Genomic DNA, 21,129 nt, shown 5'->3' with positions numbered 1-21,129 from the left:
AATAATGTCCACTGCGTATTAAACTTTTCCCTCCGCAAATGAGCATTGGCCACATTCTTGCATTTTTCAGCTTTGCAGCATTGCTTTGATCTGTACTATCGGTTAGCAAAGTTAGTATATTCAGCTACTGAAGGCAACTACCCACCTTCAATTAATTGTCAGCTATATATCCTTTGGAAACGTGCATGTTAAAATTAGAAAATGGTTCCTAATATGGGTTCACAGAAAAAAGGTACAAGCAAACTGAACACGCAAAAAGCTATATTCTTCAAAGCTACAGATACCTTAAGCAAATACACAGACCAATTAAACCATTCACACACAAAATCTCAGTAAAAGCATTTTGATGATGCACATATTTAATCCCATTAGACTCCATCAACCGAACTGCAGCACCAGGGAGTTGCATACAGGTGTCCTGTCAGCATGTACGTATGCTTTCCGAGATAGCTGCCATGTTCCCCAAGATTCCTGGTGCAACAGCTCCAACGCCAGCCTCGTCTGCGCGCACACTCCATGCCTTATTGTTCAAAGCACACAGGTTTGGAGTTTCCAAAAGCAAACTGCCGGGGCTAGGCAAAACTCTCCACAATTTCACGCGCATTCCCGCATGCCTCGGACCAGGCACTGCCTCACCTTCTGGTGCCGGGCCACACGGCCAGTGAAGTCCAGCAGGACCATACCGCCCAGCTGGGAGGCGGCGGCGTGGTAAAGATACACTGACTGGAGGAGTGACAAGTGGAGGAGTGAGGACTGCTGCAGTCTCACCAAGAGCAGTGCATCTCCACAAACACACACACCCACACACACTGTTTTCACCTTGCTACTGGGGACCTAGATACATTAATAAAACATGGCTCCCTGATTGAGGCGCGCCTGAGCTCTCGGGTGTCTGGTTACCTGTGCAGTTTCTTTCCCTCCCTTTTCAGTGTGTGAAAGGAAAGAAGTAACTCATTCATTTTTAATTGTTGTTCCTTCTTTCTCCTCCACAAAAACAAGAACAGAGATGCCAAACTACAGACAGGAGGCAGAGTAGAAAAAGTTGAGCTGCTTTTTTTGTAAAAAAAAAAACTTCTGAAAGGTCTGTCCACAACTATAACTATAAATGATAACTATAACAATAATGAAGCAAGCATTCATACTAATGAATAATACCCTTCTGTAAATAACAGAACATGAAAACTTGTAAATTCAAATGGACTGTTAGCGTTTCCATCGTTCATGCACTGCACCATCCGTGATCCATAATGAACGATACATTTATATTTAAAGTTATTGTTCCATTTTGGGCCATTACACCGTATAAATAGCCTTTATATTTTATATTACAAATGCCATCTGAGAGGCTGGTAGTCAGTAGCTTCAGTAATGTCAAAAGGCAGCCTACACACATTGCTCATGGTACTGAATCAGTTTTGAAGAGTCAAACTAAACCACACCATACTGTAGGTATACTCCAGTGGAGAACGCCCTCTTTATACCAGCACATCCATGTTGTACTAATACATCCACAACTATATTGCACCCAGAGAGGAAGAGTACCACTGCAGCCCCCTGGGCTTATGCATCGTATTGTTCTTGTATGAAAGTGATGGCTGCCTTAGATTAAGAATTCAGCCAGGCCACTAGGGAACACTTCAATTAGGATGCCATTGGATAGGGATTATAGGGAGTCAGGGTTTGGTCAAACATCTAACCTAACCAGCAGATCTGAGGCACTGGTTTTTGACTCGATTTATAACGGAGTAGCAAGGTATTTAATCACCCCAAAATACCGAATAGAAAACTACCATTTATAGCGCTTACCCCCAATGAATGTACATCTTTATCTATATGGTTGTATGAACAAATGTGCTTGAGCAAGTACGCCACATCACATGCCAGTAAATCCAAGAGCAATCCAGCAAAAAGACAGTGTTACCACTAAAACAAAAGTAAAACTATATTCCTGTCTGTGATCCAAAAAGATCTGGTAAGTACACACACCTCATGTGGGGTCCGATCCAGTTTTCTGCCGCGGGTGCTGGGCTCCTTGTGGTCCTTGGTGACATGGACAACCTGTCCCTTGGTGCTCTTCCTGACCAGGTGTCGACGCACTCCAGGGACATCCTCAAAGCGGTGACCTGTGAAGAGGAGGGAGTGAATCATTACAGGTCAGAGACGATGGTAATTGTGGATATGATGGAACATGACAAACTACAGCCAAGTTAAAGAGGCAAAAGCCACTCCCAAAATAGAATGCCAAGCTAGCTGGGGAGGAACTTAAACAAAAGCAGGAGAAATAATCTTCAAATATTCAATTTCAGACCAAGTGATAAATGAAGAACACTCTGAAGTAAGCCAAGTTCACCACAAAAGGATTTTTGGCAGCTGTTCATCAGGGAAAACACTGCAATGCATTTTAAAATTGATACTGATATTATGGTAATGTCTTCAGCTGCTGATTACACGTGAACAGAACTGTGAAGACGTGAATTAATTGTCACAGGATTTTGAACTCTTTATCTGAACACCCTTAGATGAATCTCCACTCTGATCACCCCAGTTAGTCCTGTGGCTGTAGGTGTAAGTACTAGAATAGTTTTAGGTAAAGGAGAGCGATACAACTGTGTGTGATGAGGGGGTACCATCATCAGCAGTTGAAAGCCACACTCAGGAAACGACAAATGGGACAGATTATGAGCCTTGTCCCAAGAACACTGTGGCAGTGACAGGTGGTTTTAGATATTCACACAGGGGCCATGATGCGTGCACAGAGCTTGGACCCAATCCGGACACATTTTGGAGGTTTGTGGGAGAGTATGCAATCTTATAACCAAAGTAGCCTACATGCAATATTCAGCTCCAGTCAATGTACTCTAATATAAAGAATGAAAAGTAAATGGTATGCTATTCAATACCTTTACCTTCACTGAAGCCCTAATTGAAGGGGAGACTCTAGAACAGATACAACCCCATGTATAATTGTATTCTTCATCCTCCTGTTATGTTTGAGGTACATTTTTATGCATGTGTGAAGGATACAGATCAGCCAGTTGAGAAAGCAATAACGATTTGTCTAGACCAGGGCTGCCAAATCCTTTTCCCGGTTCTAACAATTAGCAACTGAACAAGAATTCTATCTGTTGGATGTGATGTGCGTTTTTAGGGTTGGAATGAAAACCTACAGGATGGTAGATCCCTGGTACTGGAACAGGGTAGGGCAGCCCTGGTTTACACACTGTATAGGTCAACATTACTCAACTCAAAGTCTGCAGACATTTGTGCCTACACCACCTGATTTCTCCAATTAGCTTATTATTGGAACCGAGCAGGTAATATAATCAGCAAAATCTGGTGGTGTAGCGCACGGCAGCAGCAAATACCTGCTGACACTGCGGCCCACAGGACGTGGAGATGGGTAATGATGGTATAAGCTCCCTTTGTTGTTGGAACTCAAACATCCCTTCCTTACCACCCACTACTGCCCTCAACCCTGCATCATAGTAAACGACAGCACATGTCAATTTAAATTTTAATCTAGGACATCACCCACAGGCAGCCAACAAGTAATTTTGATTACTTTGATAACCAATTTTTGATGAGTAATGAGTAAAGTGATACAATTGGTCAGCCCATTAATATGCAGAGGTGCCTAGTAATGGACTGAAGCCTCTCCCCACACAGGACTCACTCTTGATGCCATCCAGGTCGACAGTGGCCAGTGTCTGGGCCTCATTCTCATCCGTGGCGACCCTCTGGTACTTTGCCTGCTCCGCACCGGTCAGGTTCCCTGACCGCCGACGGTCCTGCAGGTCGTAGCTGCGCCCAGTAGAGGAGACGCGGGCTAAGGGCGTGGAGTCCGACAAGATGGGGGTGCCAGGCGGTGCTGGGGTGGGGTCTGACCCCTCCGTCCTGTCTTTGAGCGCAGTCGAGGTTGAGCCCTGCTCGCTGCACAGGGAAGACGGACACGGAGATTCAGAGACAATGAGCCTGAGAACACCGAAGATGCGTCGTAAGGCAGATCGCAACAGGCCCAGGGCTGCAATGGCTGATGTAAAAACTCTTCTGTACACCATAAATGCAGTGCTACAGTGCAACCATCATGTGATCAGGTTACTATGGTGACAGCAGAAGCTAATGCATCACAGCCTTGGTCACCAAAGGGTTATAGGGCTTTTGTGTGATGAAATGGTGGTGCAGGCGACACTTGCTTTTCAGGCCTTCTTTCACAGGTCAGTATTGAGGTATTATTGCACACTCTAAAATAGTGTAAGCAGTTCACCTATCAGGCCCACAAAGCCTACAGAAGCTAACATTAGACAAATGTCAATGTACACCCTCCAGAATTATTCATACCTTCGATAAAGATGAACAATACACCTGTATAAAACACAATACAGGTAATGAGCTTTATTGTATGCTAAACAATTCTGTTGTTTTCATAGTAATACAATTGTTCAAAAAAACAACCCTATTAGTATTCTCATTGATTCTCAATTTCGAAATCGTTATGTATGAAAAATGAAGGCTTTCACAATTACATTTTTTAAAGGAAATGTAAATTCATGCAAATTCACTACAGAAAGGGAGCATTTTATTGGCCCTGGGTTGGGACTAAAGGCCAATTCTTGTGGTACCAACTGGCCTTCAGTCCATATGAAGCATGGCCATTCGATGCCAACTCCAGGCGGTTGCACCACAGCACCTCTTGGAGTAATTTTTTTTTGTGTGCTGGGAGACAATGAGTTATAAAATTCATAAGCTTCATACACCATTTTGTTTTGCTTGTAGAGCGGTTTAAATTTCACTGGGTGCAATGAAAAAGGTCTATAGTTTTGTAAGGTCAAGCCTTTGTAAATGTGTATGTAGGGATACGTTTGTATGTTGAGACCAAATCTGGTCTCAGAAAACATGCATCTATGTTTATAGATACTCGGCACTAAAGATGCACTTATTTCACAAAAGTGGGGTAAAATCTCCAAAAGGAAACATTTCATATTGCATTTCATACAACAGTTCATTTTTCATTGTAATACCCAGCAAGTGGCTGTACCAGCAAAACAGTATGAGTATGAGTATGAAGCTCAAATTATCAGGAGTTCTGTATCTCATCATTATCTATGAAAAAAAATAAAAATAAAAAATCCAAATGGTGCTGTGGTGCAACCTCACTAGAAAAGGGAAATGTATATAAAGTATAGTAGATAGGTGAGGGTATTGTTTGTGTGCACTGAAGTCCAGTCCAGGGAAAGGCTTCTTCGGCTTCTCTGCACCTGTTGCTCTTTGAGGAGTACCCAGAGTCCCAGAGGACTGGCCATGTGGAGGGACAGGGGGGAGAATGTTCTTGCAACACTACTAAAACATTTCCCCATCATAAACACATTTATGCAGTATCAAAGCAATGTGGTGAGAATCAAGTCAGCTGAAGAAAAAGTGCAGACAGAGTGAAGCTTACTCACTCTGTGGATGAAGCCTCCTCTGGAAGGATAGTGTCTTTGTCTTGGGCCATGCCGGGTACAATTTTAAGCTCTTGGACAGGCGGGGGGCTGCAGGATATGGAGATGGGGGGGTCATCTTCTGAAACAAAGAACTAGGGGAAACAAAGGACTTCCATCAGGCCTCTTCAAAAGCTTCCAAATGCATTGCAGTAAGATCCTTAGGTTGAGCCATTACTACCTTGCAATTGACCAACATCACCCCCTGATGTACTCCCCAGGAAGACTCAGGTCCTCCAAGACATGAGATGGCCGCAGCAGGTCCAATCAATTTATTTACCAGAGTACACAGGGAGTACTGAACTCCAAAAAAACAAATTTACCAAAATAAATGTCATGATACAGTCTTTAATCTCCCCAAAATACAAAATCCTTGGCGACTCCCATTAGAATGTATGCAAAAACTATGACCCTCCACGTTGGCAAGCACCAATCTTTAAGCACAGTGTCCCGCTGATGACTGCCCAGGGTGCCCACCCTGTCCCTCTCCCTGCCAAATGCTGACCTCACTGACCAGTGACCATAGATTTAGTAAAAGGGACAGAAAAGGGCCCGACCCCTCTAACCAGATGGACACTCAAGTCAATCTAAGGCTACAGAACAGTGAGTATACACTACGTGTACCATTTCACCACTCAGAATCCCTATCCAGCCTACTCCCCAGGGCCTAGATGCACTACCCCACCTTGCCAGCACTGGTAGGCCGCAATTTAGTGAAACTGTCCCCTAACATCACCCCAACTTGCACATTAAGTCGGCATGTAACTGAAGGATCCTCAAATCTGCTATTGGCTGTCTTTTAGCTATTTAAATTTCAGAAGCAAAAAGTTCATCTTAAATAACTAAGGTCTCATTACCATATCAATCAATACTCCACATGTATACAACTGTGGTTCAAACAAGTTATTTGTAGTTATACTGTAATACAATAGCTTCTGTGTGTTGACAGCTAATACAAATTAAAGCATGCTACTGATAAATGAATGGCCCACAGTGTTAGGCATGCATATCAAATTCCTTAATGCAACATGAAGCTCATTTAATAAATGATAACCTTTATAAAATATTCAGCGAGTGAAAATTAAGGTTGGCTCCACTTGTTGCATGACATTCACTGAATGTGGGAACAGTGTTTTGTGTTGATTTTAAGCTATACATTTTATATACTAATATCAATTGTGCATACACTGCGCATGCATGCATGCACTGTCACACAATCTGGGTCACTGTTGCCATGTAGATTGTAATGATTGTACCAACCATGCCTCAGTATATAGTTGTGTCCTCTGTAGTTGTACGATATTTGCAACATACAAACATGGATCTACACCACCTGATCTACATACTTTGGCAATGCCTTCACAGCTATACATTTCAAAGCTGCATGCCTGCAAGTATGTAATGAATGACCATTCAACCATTTGTATGTATAGTTCCTTTAAAAGTGACGCCTGACACAGATGGGGCTTGTGTGTGCATGTGTGGAATGCAATCTTGGAATAGATATGATACAACTGGAGATCATACACATCCATGTTGAAGCCTTGCTTTAGGATTTTAAATGGTACAGTGATCTAATGGTCAACGTATGCCATCAGGAGTGTGATGATGAGCCCTGACTCCATGGAAACGTGCATTGGTTACCCTCAAATATATACACAATGACATGCCCAGTGCCCTGGAGATGAACTCTCCAGACATAACAGGGCTTTTGGGACTGTCCGGGGGTCCCCTGTGAATCGGAATTGCATGTCCAATTACCTGCACCTGCCCAGCCTTTGCATCAGTGGCAGGGGTTACCACAAGGCCCTCTGCTTCAGGGGGGCTGCAGCACTCTTCCTCCTCTTCCTCCTCCTCCTCCTCCTCTCCCTCCTCGATGGTGGAAGCTCCGCTGGGGCCCATGGCGGTTTTCCGGCTCCCGCTCTTCTTCTTCTTCTTGCCGCTCTTCTTCTTGCGGCCATCAGATGGGAGTTTGGACAAGGGATGGTGGGTGTGGTGCGAGGAGTGACGGTGGTCTGAAGGGGGGACAGACTTATGAGTCACATACATGCTATCAATATGGCTCGCAATGACATTAAGGTTCACAGTATGTGTCATACTGTACTATAAGAATGACTAGGTTAACGTAAGTACCTCCATATTGCGTGATATGGTTTGCTAATAAACCAGTTGTCAGTTTACTTCTGATGAATTATAAGCTCATGTACATATGTAGGAAGCATACGTGAACCTTCCCTTCCCAGATTCTCTAGAGATGGAAGCATCTGGGGCAAACAATGGAGACAGTAGTATAACGCACGGCTCAAAAAATGTCTACTGACGTCTTGTTGGAGGACAGAAGTGCATGTGAGCAAACGTCGACTAACTAGTGGCCCGAAATATGACAAATCAGTGCAACTGAAATTCCTAGCCCTTGGGATAATGATAACACCCCATCAAACAATCTGCAATTAAACCAGAGTCAAGAGTTCAAAAATAGTCCAAGATGGTTCAGAACCATCCTTTTGAGAGATGCATCTGTGGTAGAACGGAGCATTTATGCTTACAAATTTAAATTCCTAGCCCTAGGGATAATGATAACACCATATCAAACTAGCTACAATTAAACCAGAGTCAGGAGTTCAAAAAAATGTAACTCCAAGATGGTTCAGAACCATCCTTTTGAGAGATGCATCTGTGGTAGAATGGCGCATTTATGCTTCCAAATTTAAATTCCTAGCCCTAGGGATAATGATAACACCATATCAAACCAGCTACAATTAAACCAGGGTCAAGAGTTCAAAAAATGTAAGTACACGATGGTTCAGAACCATCCTTCGAGAGATGCATCGGGCAGAATGGCGCATTTCTGCTTACACTCAAAGTCCTCCTCATTATAGGAGCGGTACTGCTCATCTGGGACTTGTGGAGCAGGGCTCAGGATCTGGTGAAAACGTTTCACTCCCAGGGCCTTGTTCAGGTCCCCGTCCTCGTCCTCGTCCTCCTCTGGCCGGGCGCTGTGAGGCGGCGGGGTGGATGGCTCAGGCTGAGGAGGGAGAGCAGCAGTTAGTTCAACTTCAGAGAGGGGAAGGGAGGGAGGAGAGAGATCAGAGACTGATCTCAGTTTGACTCAAGTCAACAGATGGATAAGAGAGCCCAAGGCTCTTGGATGAGTCAATCTTGGGCATAATAACTTTTGGCCCAAATAGTATTTTTATATACAGAAGTTAATACATTTGGACAAGTAGAATTTAGTGACGGAAACGGCCTGAAACCCTTTCAGCCCCCAGAGTGCCATATGACATTCAATGAAAATGACTGCAATACTTTTGGTTTAAGCCCCTATTAAAACCCTATTAAATTACCAGCTTTCAATTCTCATCCAAAGCCAAAACCCCTTTGGATTTGGGTGGAGCCACTTCATATTGGGCTCAGAACAGAAAGGGTTAAGTGAGTGTGCACTTGTGACTGTTTTGCTGTGGGTTTAAAACTGACAGCTAAAAGACGATTGTTTGGCAATGTCAAAATAAAAAAATGCAATTGTGCATTACCAGGCTAAACCACTGGGTGGGGACCAATTAGTTAATGTCGGTTAATGTCTTCCCATATAATTCCATTTAAATCACAAAACACAAAAAACATTTTGTAGTGCCAATAATTGACAATTGTTTAATTATGTTCACTTCAGCACTAATGTTACACCAGTATCACAATAGTAACCCTTCCAACAAGGTTACCCTAGCATGCCCATCCAGTAAAGCTAAAGTTCAAACTCAAACGGGTTACATGAGCACAAGGCACACCTTCTCCTACTATGGTGAGCTTGGCTAGCAAGTTCTGGATGCTGGTATGTGATAAGGGTTCCCTCTGGGCTGTTTCAAATCCAAAATAATTTTCAGAAAATAATCCCACTGCTGTTATTACTGAAAAGCCAATAACCAACCTGCTACTGAAGCCTTAGGTTTCAGTATTATGCATGGAGCAACATAAGCACAGCCCTCATCAATTCAAAGGCCTCACCCATTCAAATATTTGAGTTCTCATTATCTTTTCTAAATTAAATTACTGTAAGTGGTTGCAAGAAACATGTTTCAAAAGAATGTTCTAAAGGTTTCTATAACTTCATTCTATACATCTGATAAATGTGTAATAAACATGGTTTGATTGATTAATTAATTTGAGTAACAAGTTGTTAATTAAAATATAACTAGGTTACTTGAAGAAAATGTGTTCCTTAAGAAAATTCAGATAAATGTCAAATGAGATTTCAAAAAGCACATTCGTCATTCACTGAAGAACATTAATACAACATCAATAATTTATGGCAGATACACTCAAGTACAACCAAAGTTTTCATTCTTAGGAGTGACCTTTACATGATCTTCATGAGCAGTGCTGTAAATAACACTGCACGAATCTATACTCAGAGTGCAATGTGTTTATCTTCAAACTTAAGACCAAAGTAAATATTAGCATTATAATGGGTATATAATTACAAAATAATAAATGGCGAAATGAATATGGCCAGCATCAAAACTGAACGGATTCTGCAGTTCTACTTCTCTTGATGTGCACATCTTTGTCCACATATGGAGAGATAGTATCCCTGACAATTCCAAAGAAGCTGGCCATTCACATACAATTTTTCTGGACTTCAAGATGATACCTTGATTTAATCCTCATCATCCAAAATATCTTCTTACATGTATTATTATAGTCATCTTTATCTACATCAGACAATTACACTTGTATCTTTTATAAAAGGTGCACCCCAAACCAATGTTCTGCTTTCTAGCTACTCTTTACAGGTTGAGAGTCCTTCTGAGGTCTCAAATAGGTGGCAAGTTAACAGCATTTTTAAGGATACACAATACCTCAGCATAGCTGAAAGTATGTTTTCACTCTGAACGGCCTTGTACAGTACGTGGTCCCAGGGCTGCAAACCTTATATGGATAGGGCCAGTACATGCTATAAATCATTTGTGGCTGTAAACCAACAAAAAAATATAGTACGGGCCACCTTACTGAAGGCCTCATAAATTTACTAAGCTGTAATATTCCAAAAAGACAATACAAATTTTGTCAGCAAGATCTCAAAAGAGAATCATTTACGCCACCAAAAGTTACAAACTGCTTCACTGTTAAACAAATTAAACTGATATCCGAGCAGCACATTTTTTTTCAAAACCCCTGAGGTGGAGAGGTGTGAGGTGCTGTCCAAAGGGCAACATACTCTCCAGCCATACGCAAATACCCCAATGACAAGTACCTGCCATTGGGCATTGGAAGCTATCATCGGTCATTTTTTACCCTCTCTGCTTTTTTAAAGCAAAAACTATGAAAGGTCGTCAGGCTTCACTGCTTATTTGGACCACAACAGGAGGTCTCTTGTGCGTTAAGAATCCGCTCAACTTGACCGTATGAGGCCCATCAGTGACCTCTCCTTGTACACATACCACACATGGGTGCGAACAAAGAGAACTGAAAGATTTCCACAAAACAACAGTATGTGAGCTAAGGCCAATTTATACATGTTAAATATTGACCCAATCTGAAACCACTTTCTGAACAAGCTCCCTCCCTCATCCCATTCAATTCCCAAGCCCTAGCCCCAAAATAGCCTAAGAGACCTGAAAACTGATCATACAGAATGAAACCAAACGCATCACACATGGATGAGAGGACTTCACTAAAGAGATGTGCTCTGGTTTTTAAAAATTCTTCCAATTTTTTGTTTGGGAGGAAATCTAAACATCCTCTCTTTGATCAGCCAACATGCAGACAGTAGCCACCCAACTCACGTTTCATACCAAAAGTTAGAATCTACACCCATTTAACTAAACAAATCAAGGCCAGTCGTCCCCAAAAAGCAGGGCAGATAATCGCAAGGTCACTCGGGGAAACCAGGGAAGGACACTTCACAGCAGTTCCTAGTAATGCACCAAAAACAAAATTACAGTCCTGAAACATTCAAATATTTTATTTTTGAGGCAGTGTATCACATGCAGTGCTTGCAGTAAACTACCATAGCTGGCGTGGATGTGTTAAGGAGTGGCAAAGAGGTGACAGAACAAGTGTCCTGTAACAAGCCCTAAATAGCAAGATCAACTATCAGCCAGGGCCCAGAGCACAAATCTAGCATTTGCTCAAGACTTTTTCATGGCACAGACCAGCTTGAGCAGTCAGAGGGGAAATCATGAATGAAATTACACACTACAAGGGGGGGGGGTAATATTGTTTGTGTGGATAAAGTATTACACAGCAAATGTAAAACCACCAACGTTCTACCTTTGTGCAACAAAACATGAATACTGTTGTTACACAGAGCAACTAAAGTTTCCACAAAACAAGTGACCCTATCCAATTTCTTCAATTTATCTTCATAGATCTTATGTCCTCACTTTGATGTTAGAATGACAGCAAAGCAATCAGTGGTGCAGTCGAGACATGCCCTTCCTAAAGCCTTTGTGAGCTCAGATCCCCACAGGAAACGCATGCCGCTCTATTCCCGTCTTACCCTGAAACCCATGCAACAGGTGTGGGACTTACCAGACTCATGGCACGGCAGAGCGTGTTGAATGGGTGAGCATGTCAAAAACAGGACCGTGTTCGAATGCTCAGTGGCGGTGCCCGTGTCCTCGCCCGCTCTGCTCCTCCTGGCTTCTCAACGCTACTTTAAAATCCCCCCCTTCTCCTATTGCCCCTCTCTCCACTTGGGTCTCGTGATCTCCTAAGCCTGGCACCTGCATCGACCTCTGATTACTGCGCTGTAAAATAAACAGGACTCTCCATTTCAATTCCTGTGTTGAGGACAAACATGCCTTTAAGGGCACCCGCTATTTGGATTGTCTTTAACAATGAATGTCATTCATCAACACGTTTTAACCTTACTCGTGTAAATATTGGCCGAGGGGCCTTTTGAGTCTCGTTCTGTCGGGCCCGTCACTGGTGTACCTGTGGAGACGGGGCGGGAGTTCTCGGCGATTAGATCAAACAGCGGCAGGATTAAGAAAGAGAAATAACCTTTGCGTGGAGAAACCTTTCACATTGAGGTGAACCAACGTTGACCAAGCTTTATTGCATCAAAAAGAACATGTTGCTCTTTGCACATGCATTGGAAATGTTTTTTTAATGTACTTTTGGTACACAGTCTAAATGTAACAGTTTTATAGTCTAAATTTAATGGACGCACGGTTAACGCTTTAGGTCAAGGTTGTTGAATAAATCGGTCTACTAATGAAGCAAAAATAAAATTGGGAGCCAGTGTCCTTCAAGTGTGAATGGCAAATAAATTGTAAATTAAATAAACGTTTGGGCAAAGGAAACCATCGCCGCTTTATCCATTCATGTGAAACATTGCTCAGCACATTTCACTAACTAAAACATTTTTTAAAACCTGACACCCCTTTAGCATGCCTAGAGAAAGGGGGGGGGGGGGGGTATTTACTTCCTGGTATTTACTACTTTAACATCACCAAACTGCATTCTTCTCTGGTGATGCTTTTCCAGGCTTTTACTGCCCCTTTCAGTCATTTGTTTCGAGGGGTTTTTCTCTTCAATCACCTCTTCAGGAGGTGAAATGCATGCTCAATTGGGTTAAGGTCTTAATCCGTCCGCTTTTTTTCCCCTAATTAAGACCTTTGTTGTGTTGGCAGTGTGTTTTGGGTCATTGTCTTTCTGCATGATGAAGTTCCTCCCAATTATTTTGGATGCATTTCTCCATAAGTTGGTTGACAGAATGTTTTCGTAGACTTCTGAATTCATCCTGCTGCTACTATAATGAGTTACATCATCAATAAAGATTAGTGAGCCCACTCCAGAAGCAGCCATACAAGCCCAAGCCATGACCCGTCCTCCACCGTGATTCACAGATGAGATCGTATGTTTTGGATCAGAAGCAGATCCCTTTCTTTCTCCACACTTTGGCCTTTCCATCAGTTTGGTAGAGGTTAATCTTGGTCTCATCAGTCCTTAAAACTTTGTTCCAGAACTTTTGTGGCTCATCCCTGTACTTCTTTGCAAACGAATCTTGCCTTCCGATTCTTACTACTGATGAGTGGTTTGCATCTTGTGGTATGGCGTCTATATTGCTGCTCTCCAAATCTTCTTCGGTTGATTGAGATATCTCCACAGGGCAGGTGTGAAGGTTTTTTGTGATGTCACAGAACTGTGAAGAAAAACCCCAAACATCAGTCACACTTCTACAGCTGCCTTTTCCTTGGTCAACCTGTTCGATGTCTTGTTCTTTCTTTTTCAGGACATTCCAAGTTGTTGTACATGCTATCACCAATACTTGTGCAATGGGTATCTACGCTTTTCTAAGATTCAAAATGGCTTGCTTCTCTCCCAAAGACAGCTCTCTGGACTTCATGTTGGTTCATCTTTTCTCACACAAATGCAGTCTTCACAGGCAAAACCCAAGGCTAGGCATTCAGAACTATTTATTGTTAAGCCAATCAATCTTACAGGACACATCTGGGCAACAAGAAACACCTGTCAGTCATATTCCAATACTTTTGCTCACATAAAAATTTGGTGGTCTGATACAAAAGGTGATATGTTCCAAGTCATTTAATACATCTCGGAAATAAAAACTGAAAAAATTCCAGGAAATAAATACGGAAAAAATTCCAGGAAATGGAATCTGTCATCTCCTGTACATATTTTGACCTCAATTGTGTTGAATATACAGCAAAAACAAAGGCATTGTCCTTGCTGTTCCAATACTTTTGGAGGGGACTGTATATACAAGAGGAAAGTTCAGAAATACTACAAAAACAATCATGTAAAGAAAAGAACTAGGAAAATGGACATTTAGCAGACACATCGACATAACAGCAAAGATTCCATTAGCGGTTTTTGCCAACTCTACTATAAGGGTACAGAATTATTCCATACAATAGATTTCAGGAAACAAATATTTTTTCTTCAGTCAAAAACTACTATACAATTAGTGTCACATGCTACAAAGGGTAAGATGCGGCCCCAATCACATACATTGTAGTGTGACATGATAGGATGCAGTCAGCTGGCCACACTGAGCGGTTACAGGGGGCTCATGGAGGTCAAAGTAGAGTATCCAGACAGCACACGGCACCCGTGGTAAGGGCAAAGTACTCAGGAAAGGTGAAGGTAGAAGTGCTGCAGTAATCAGTGGAGGTGCAGAGTGAGCACCTGTAGGCTATCGAAGAAACCCAGGGCAAAGCTAGAGCTTGCTCCACTCGGCAATTAACCTATGGCGATCCAAAATCATGTTGAATTCAGAGAACAAGGGTATGCAGGCTGGTGGATTACACAAATCAGATACCATTTCTGTTTCAACTGATGAGATAAAGCAGATAGACCTCATTCAACCAGGACAGAGGGCCCTCAGTGAATGAGAAATAAAACACCAGGGAATGCAACGGATAGGACAAACCAATCAAGTGTGTTTTAGGAATACACTTTATATACTCTGGGTGTGCCTGGTACATCCATATGATTAGATTCCCTCTAAATAATTTCCAGTCCATATATTGTGGACAACCCCCATTGCTCTTTAAAGGATAGTCTTCCGAGAAAGCAGCTAAATACACAATCCGAAAGTAAATCATGAAATAGAACCCCACCAAGAAGCTTGAAAACTTAATTTTGGAAGAAAACCAACAGCTAAAAAGAAAATTAATCCTACACTTTAAACAGTCGTGTGCAACTTGCACTTCTCATTCTCTTAAATAAAACGGGCCATGAACAACAATTTTAAATAGCCTCTGAATTATACAAGCACACAACTATACCCAAGACACAGTATCAGAGACCTGAGAGGGAAGCTAAACATACCATGATATCTTAGGTAGGCATTTACAGTAGGGATTTGTTTAATGAACTGTTCTATACTTGTTCCATGGAAAATATGGCTTCATTATATCCATCACAGTTAAGATGAACATGTCCTATTAGTCACTGATTTAATAAAGTAACATGGTAGCCAACACTAATTTTAGCAGTTAATTCCTCAAATTCCAGATGCCCAACATGCCTTTAAAATATATGTAGCATGCAGAAGTGAGTAATGTAAAACTGCTGATGAAGGCTCATATCACATGATGCAAGGAGCCCAGACCTAAAATGAGATTTAAAGAGAAACAGGAGCGTTAAAACAGCCATGGAATGGTTCAAAATTTTGGCATGGAAGGATACAGCATTTTGAATCATTTAACACATTTATCCAGGTCTCAAACAAACTGAGACATCATGTCCACTCATTGGTCTGCTCACATTGTTATCCTAACCTGCCAAAGTGAACTGCAGCAACTACAATAATGGAAGTAAGACACTTAAATCAACTTTCATTGATCTCAAAGGCACTGAACACTGAAGGGTGTCACTACCACCACTTATTCACCTTCTTAGCCCAAATGGTCTCCAGCACAACAAAGCAAATGTTCTAATTTTCTCCTCAGCTTACATAAGCTTACAAATCCTATACACATTAAACAAAGAGAAACACAATTCACGATCTGCATTCCTTGGCTTATTTCTATGATAAAGGGTATATTGCTCAGGGGAAAAATGCAACCCAAAGTTATACGATTTCTGATAGTGATTCTGCAGAATCAGACTTCCACTTGTGACCTTGAACTCTCCATTGGCACAGAACCATGCTGCCCTGTACTGTAGCAACTTCCACATGCTTACCTTTGTTTGGTATAGGAAGTCCATTTAGCCAGCCTCCCAATTCCATTTGTTCAGATTGAGGTCAGGCAAGATCGACCTTTACAGCTTTAAAGGAAAAAAGCCCTAGAAACTCATATCCCTTCACGGGCCTGGTCACATGACCACAGCAGTTGCTACAGGAAGAGGATGTTGGTTAATTTTACAATGTTTCCCCTTTTCAAATCTATTTACCAATCGGCAGGCCGTCTGGACTCCCCTGTGTTCGCACAGACACAGACAATATTGGTGCTCTCCCTCTTAAATTTATGCTTAGAGGGATAATGATTAACCTTTGGGAGCAACAGTTGCTTGCTCCAGGGAAATGGGACTCACAATAACTCCAGCATGGCTAGAGCAAACACACTTATCTTTGACAAATTCTTGCTATCAGTACTGAACGTCCGTGCCTGCAGACATGTTATAGACATTATGCTGTAAAACAACCATTTTATCAGCATGGCATATGTTGCCGCTTCATTAAAATGGCATAGGAAGACTTGACGTTTGACAGATCTTTTTTTGTTTTGTTCTTATTTTTCAGAAGCACAGCTGTGGACCACATTCACAGTCATTTTTTAATGTAAAAACTCAATAAATACACTATTTATTTGAAGATCTTTCATATTGAGACGATGCAACAGGAAATCAAATGGTCATCGGGTGCTGAAGAGAATTGAGTGGCTCTGGATTGGACTAAATTTCATAAGCTTGCTGCTTACGTTTGTCTTTAGGATAAGGCTTTATGCATTGAGTCACTTGGTTGATTTATACCGTCTCTTGCTCCTAGGCCTCCAGCCCCATATTTTATAAGCGACGGATGAGTAAATGGCTGCATGAAAAGGCTTTCACCCAGCTCAAAAACCAAAGAAACTAATGGATCCATGAGATTCATACTGAAAAATATTTAGAATACAGAAAATCAGGAGCCGCGGTGGTGCAACAGGCTAAGATGCAGCGAACCTTGCTGTTGCAGTCCAGTTTGTTCCAGTTGAATGCGGAGGACCGGGGATTGATTCGATTCCCTCGGCGTAATTGGCTCGCCGTTCCAAGGGAGAGGGGAGGACTCAGCAGGGGGAGGGTCGCCGCATAAAACAGCGCCCCGATCACCTTGGAGTTGCAGTCGCGGTTGGAGACGATGTGGCTTGGAGAAGGCAGATCGCTCTGCGGATCGTTAGATCCATTCGTGCTCCTGGGATGTGGTCGTATGTATCCTAGATAACATGGGTAATTTGTATAGACAGGGTACAATTGCCAACCAAATTGGGAGAAATTGGGAGAAAAAGGGAAAAATCTGAAATTAAAATGACTGTTAAATCAGCATTAGAATGTCCAGTCAAGTCATTTGTGATCCGTTCTGAGTGAAAAATCTAAAAAGATATACATTCTGGGGGAAAGAGACCCCACAGACCGAAGATAATCCTGAAAATGTAGTTCCTCATCCTGATGTCTCTGGCATTCCCTGTTGTGAGGACTGGCCAGTGTCCCATTGGCTCTCCACCATGAGGAACGCCTTCCAGCCTCCCCTACTCATCTAGTGGCTGACAGATTTGTGAATCCATTCCCCTAAGCCAGGGAAGATTGAGGGATTTGGAACAGCAGGAGGCATCTGGCAATGTGTCAGTAGTCATTGTTCCATAAACAGGCAATATGCCTCTCTAAGCTCCGCAATCAAAAATTTCTCACCGTTCATAAATCCAGGGAATGCAGACGGGAAGAATGTACTGTACTGCAACACCACAAATTACATACCAGTGGACAAATAGCAACAGCAGTTACCATCTAACCCTAACCCCTCATAGCCAATCAACAGTCTTAATTGCTTTAGCAAATGCCACTTGCCCAGTTCTTGCTCAGAAAATCATCGCCGCACGAACGGCAATTATGTGCATGCTGTTTGAGGACATATTCTTAGACCCCAATATAATGACTGCTGGTACTAGATTTCTTCCTAGAGCGGATTAGGGTCAGTGGCCAGTGCCTGTGGCTGCCACATCTACATTATATGAGACATTCAAGATAGATGCAAGTAAATGGTAGCGTGAACCTGCGTTGCAAGACAAGCTGGTTGCATGCAGCAAGTAGAGTCGCTCTCCCAACACCAGTGTGACTCATACCATAGTTCTGGAGTGACTGACATAAGTGTCCCGACGTCAACAGCTCCCCAGCAGATTATGTTAATATTACCATTGCCAATTACCACAGAGGGCGAAAGACAGAATTAGAGAAGGAAAGGCCAGAGGTTCAGCCAGCTCTGAGGTACAGTTTTCCCGTTTAACTAGTTTCTCTTTACACTGTGAAGAGCCAGGGTCTCCTCAGATCTCTGTTGGCAGATTTCCGGGATGACCACAAAAAAGATAACCATAGCACACGCAAAGTAAAAAAACCTATAATTTAATTGTTGCAAGAAATTACAGTAAATGTGTGTTTTTGTCAACTGAAGTGGAGTAATGATGTGGAGGGTCTGGGTTTAAGAATGTTACCATTTCAGAAAGGAAAAGGCTCACCTTTTAGCAACTTGATGTAATGTGCGGGAATATTTCCCTTCCTTTACACACCGCTTCAACTTTAAAGCACCTTCAACCAAGTAGATGGATTTGCAAATGCATGACCTTTTTATGACTTGCCTCTGACCAGATCCCCATAGTTGTCCACTGAATGAATCTGACCAGATCCCCATAGTTGTCCACTGAATGAATCTGACCAGATCCCCATAGTTGTCCACTGAATGAATCCTCTAAGCAAAGATAGCACAACTAATAGGACTTTATTAATGGATAATACAGAGTACCAACCATTCAAATAATGAACTCATTAACAAGCAACTGAACTGAAATATACAACTGACATTTCACAATTGCTGATTTCTCCTGTTTGTTGGCTGCTTTTCCACAGTCCATGTTCGAGCTTGCTGCTAAAACAATAATACTCCCTTGCACCAGCCTGTAAGAATTTTGATGCTGGTGTAACTGGGGTGTTGAATAAAAAAAAATTTAAAAATAACATTTTTACACACACACACACACACACACACACACACACACACACAGACACACACACACACACACACACACACACACACTTCAGCGTGTCTATTACTATTCATCACGTTTACTTCTGCTTTGTCGCCACCTAATGTATTCATTATGGCACTCCCCCTCCGTTCCTCTTTTGGTGCCAGTTGAGTAATTGAAGCAAGTACGTAGGTGTGCTCAGCAATATGGAACGGCCATTCCATGCCGTTGCACCACAGCACCTCTTGGATTTCTCTTTTTCGGTGTGTTGGTAGACAATGAGATCTAAAATTCCAGAACACTTCAGCTTCATACTCAATTTTCTTTTCCTAATCGAGCCATTTTAAGAGCGACAACAAAAAACAAAACAATGAACAGATTCTTGTGAACGTTCCAGGATGCATGCAGTAATAGATTACAACCCATTTAAAAAGTGCAATTGTCCAGTGTATACTGGTAACTGCAATCAAACTTTTCCATTTCACATAATTTCACAGTATGGAAAGACGCATGACGTTGTGACGGAAGTGTTGCATAAACAAAACCCAGAGTAGCAAAGGTTCTAGAATTCATTCTAGAAAGTTGATTAGATATGTTGAAGTTATATCCTTAAAGTAGAGAAAATTTCTGACATTGGTTTCTGGACAGGTCTAAATGTGCCAAAAATGGGCAGACTGAATTCATCTTTCAGCTAATGTTACCAGTTAATGGTTACAAAATGAGAAATGGAGGACTCATTTACATATAAAATAACACTAAAAATGTTCTTATGAATGATCCCTCAAAATAGGTCCCCAGTGAGGGGGGGCATTTATGTTTTCTGAGGCTGGACATCACTTCTACATACAGAATTACCACCAGATACAAATTTTTGCAGAAATAGGGCTTTTCCTAACAAAGTTATGGGCCTGTAAAAAAAAAATTACATTTTGTGCTTTACGGCATTAAGGTAGATCGATTCAAACTTGGTCTGACGTTTAACCTTTTGTTGCTTGTAGAAGGCGCATCACTTGACCTGGTAAGGAAAGAGGATTTTTGTAGCCCAGACCGTTTTTTCCTCAGCGGTATGCCACTCCAATTTGAAGCTGTACTAAACAGCGAAATGCGGGGGGCTGATTCGGACTGATATGAACATGAGCAAAGTGAATGGTGTGGGCTGCTGCTGGCTTTGAAGAGCTTTTGACCCTCCCCCACCTCCTGACGAGAGTGAGCGGCAGTATGACAGAGAGCTAGCTAGCTAGCTATGAACATATAAAAATTTCTCTAACGTTTTTACAATGGCTAAGGAGGACGGAGCAGCATGCCTGTATTCTCCCGGGCCAGGTTTAGGACTGCCTGGGACAGGAAGCAGTTTAGGTAGTCTGTTCCAGGGATAGGGATAAGCCAACTTAGCTAGCTAGTTACCGAAAACCGGCCCATGCCAATGTTTTCATGGTTTGAATAAGTCACTATTCCAAGAGCACACAAATTTCCTGTCGCACCATTCTAACGGTACGAGCCATTTTGGTGGGGGCGGGGGGGTAGAGATCATTTGGTATTCCATTGATTGTACTGGAAAAGGTTACGTTAACCTTTCAACGCCAGCGTTGTGGTTTGAGGGTGTTTGTTTCTGCAATTCCTATTGTCCGAAATTACCTATTGAGACTTTAATAAAGACAAATTGATTTTCAGGTTCTGCCACAGCAGGTCTCTTCAAGTCACAACTTGGACGAGATCACTCAAACTTTAATTTAGATTATTTTCAGTCAGTTAGATGGGACTTGCTTTTGTGTTTTGGATTGTGTGGATATAGTATGGGCAAATATTGGCATTTCATTTTTTAAATGCCATCATTTTTAATCTATTTTCCAGCATACACCGCTGGTCCTTATCCCATGTATTAACATCTACAATATTTTCTTTTTTATATGTATGTTCTGTATTTAACCAGAAGATAGCCCCACAAAGTGCCTGGGCTACTTTGTACA

General features: G+C 42.1%; 1 protein-coding gene across 3 annotated transcripts in view; it reads right to left on the bottom strand.

Annotated features, from left to right (window-relative positions):
- slc4a2b (solute carrier family 4 member 2b) overlaps positions 1 to 21,129 on the bottom strand; it is a 58,189-nt gene that overhangs the window by 13,834 nt on the left and 23,226 nt on the right. Inside the window, exons 1-7 of one of the 3 annotated variants that reach the window (XM_061237508.1) lie at positions 16,134 to 16,269; positions 8,334 to 8,502; positions 7,239 to 7,492; positions 5,442 to 5,572; positions 3,674 to 3,930; positions 1,987 to 2,123; positions 637 to 723 (exon numbers count right to left, since the gene is read on the bottom strand). In XM_061237508.1, the coding sequence (XP_061093492.1) occupies positions 637 to 723; positions 1,987 to 2,123; positions 3,674 to 3,930; positions 5,442 to 5,572; positions 7,239 to 7,492; positions 8,334 to 8,502; positions 16,134 to 16,157 (1,059 nt within the window). In that variant the 5' untranslated portion in view covers positions 16,158 to 16,269. Of the gene's footprint in view, positions 1 to 636; positions 724 to 1,986; positions 2,124 to 3,673; positions 3,931 to 5,441; positions 5,573 to 7,238; positions 7,493 to 8,333; positions 8,503 to 16,133; positions 16,270 to 21,129 lie in introns of those variants that run through there. The other 2 variants (XM_061237507.1, XM_061237509.1) reach the window with 2 other exon arrangements.

This window comes from Conger conger, chromosome 4, assembly GCF_963514075.1.
Source record: "Conger conger chromosome 4, fConCon1.1, whole genome shotgun sequence".
In the NCBI taxonomy this organism is placed as follows: Eukaryota; Metazoa; Chordata; class Actinopteri; order Anguilliformes; family Congridae; genus Conger; species Conger conger.
This window is presented reverse-complemented; position numbering and strand designations above follow the sequence as displayed.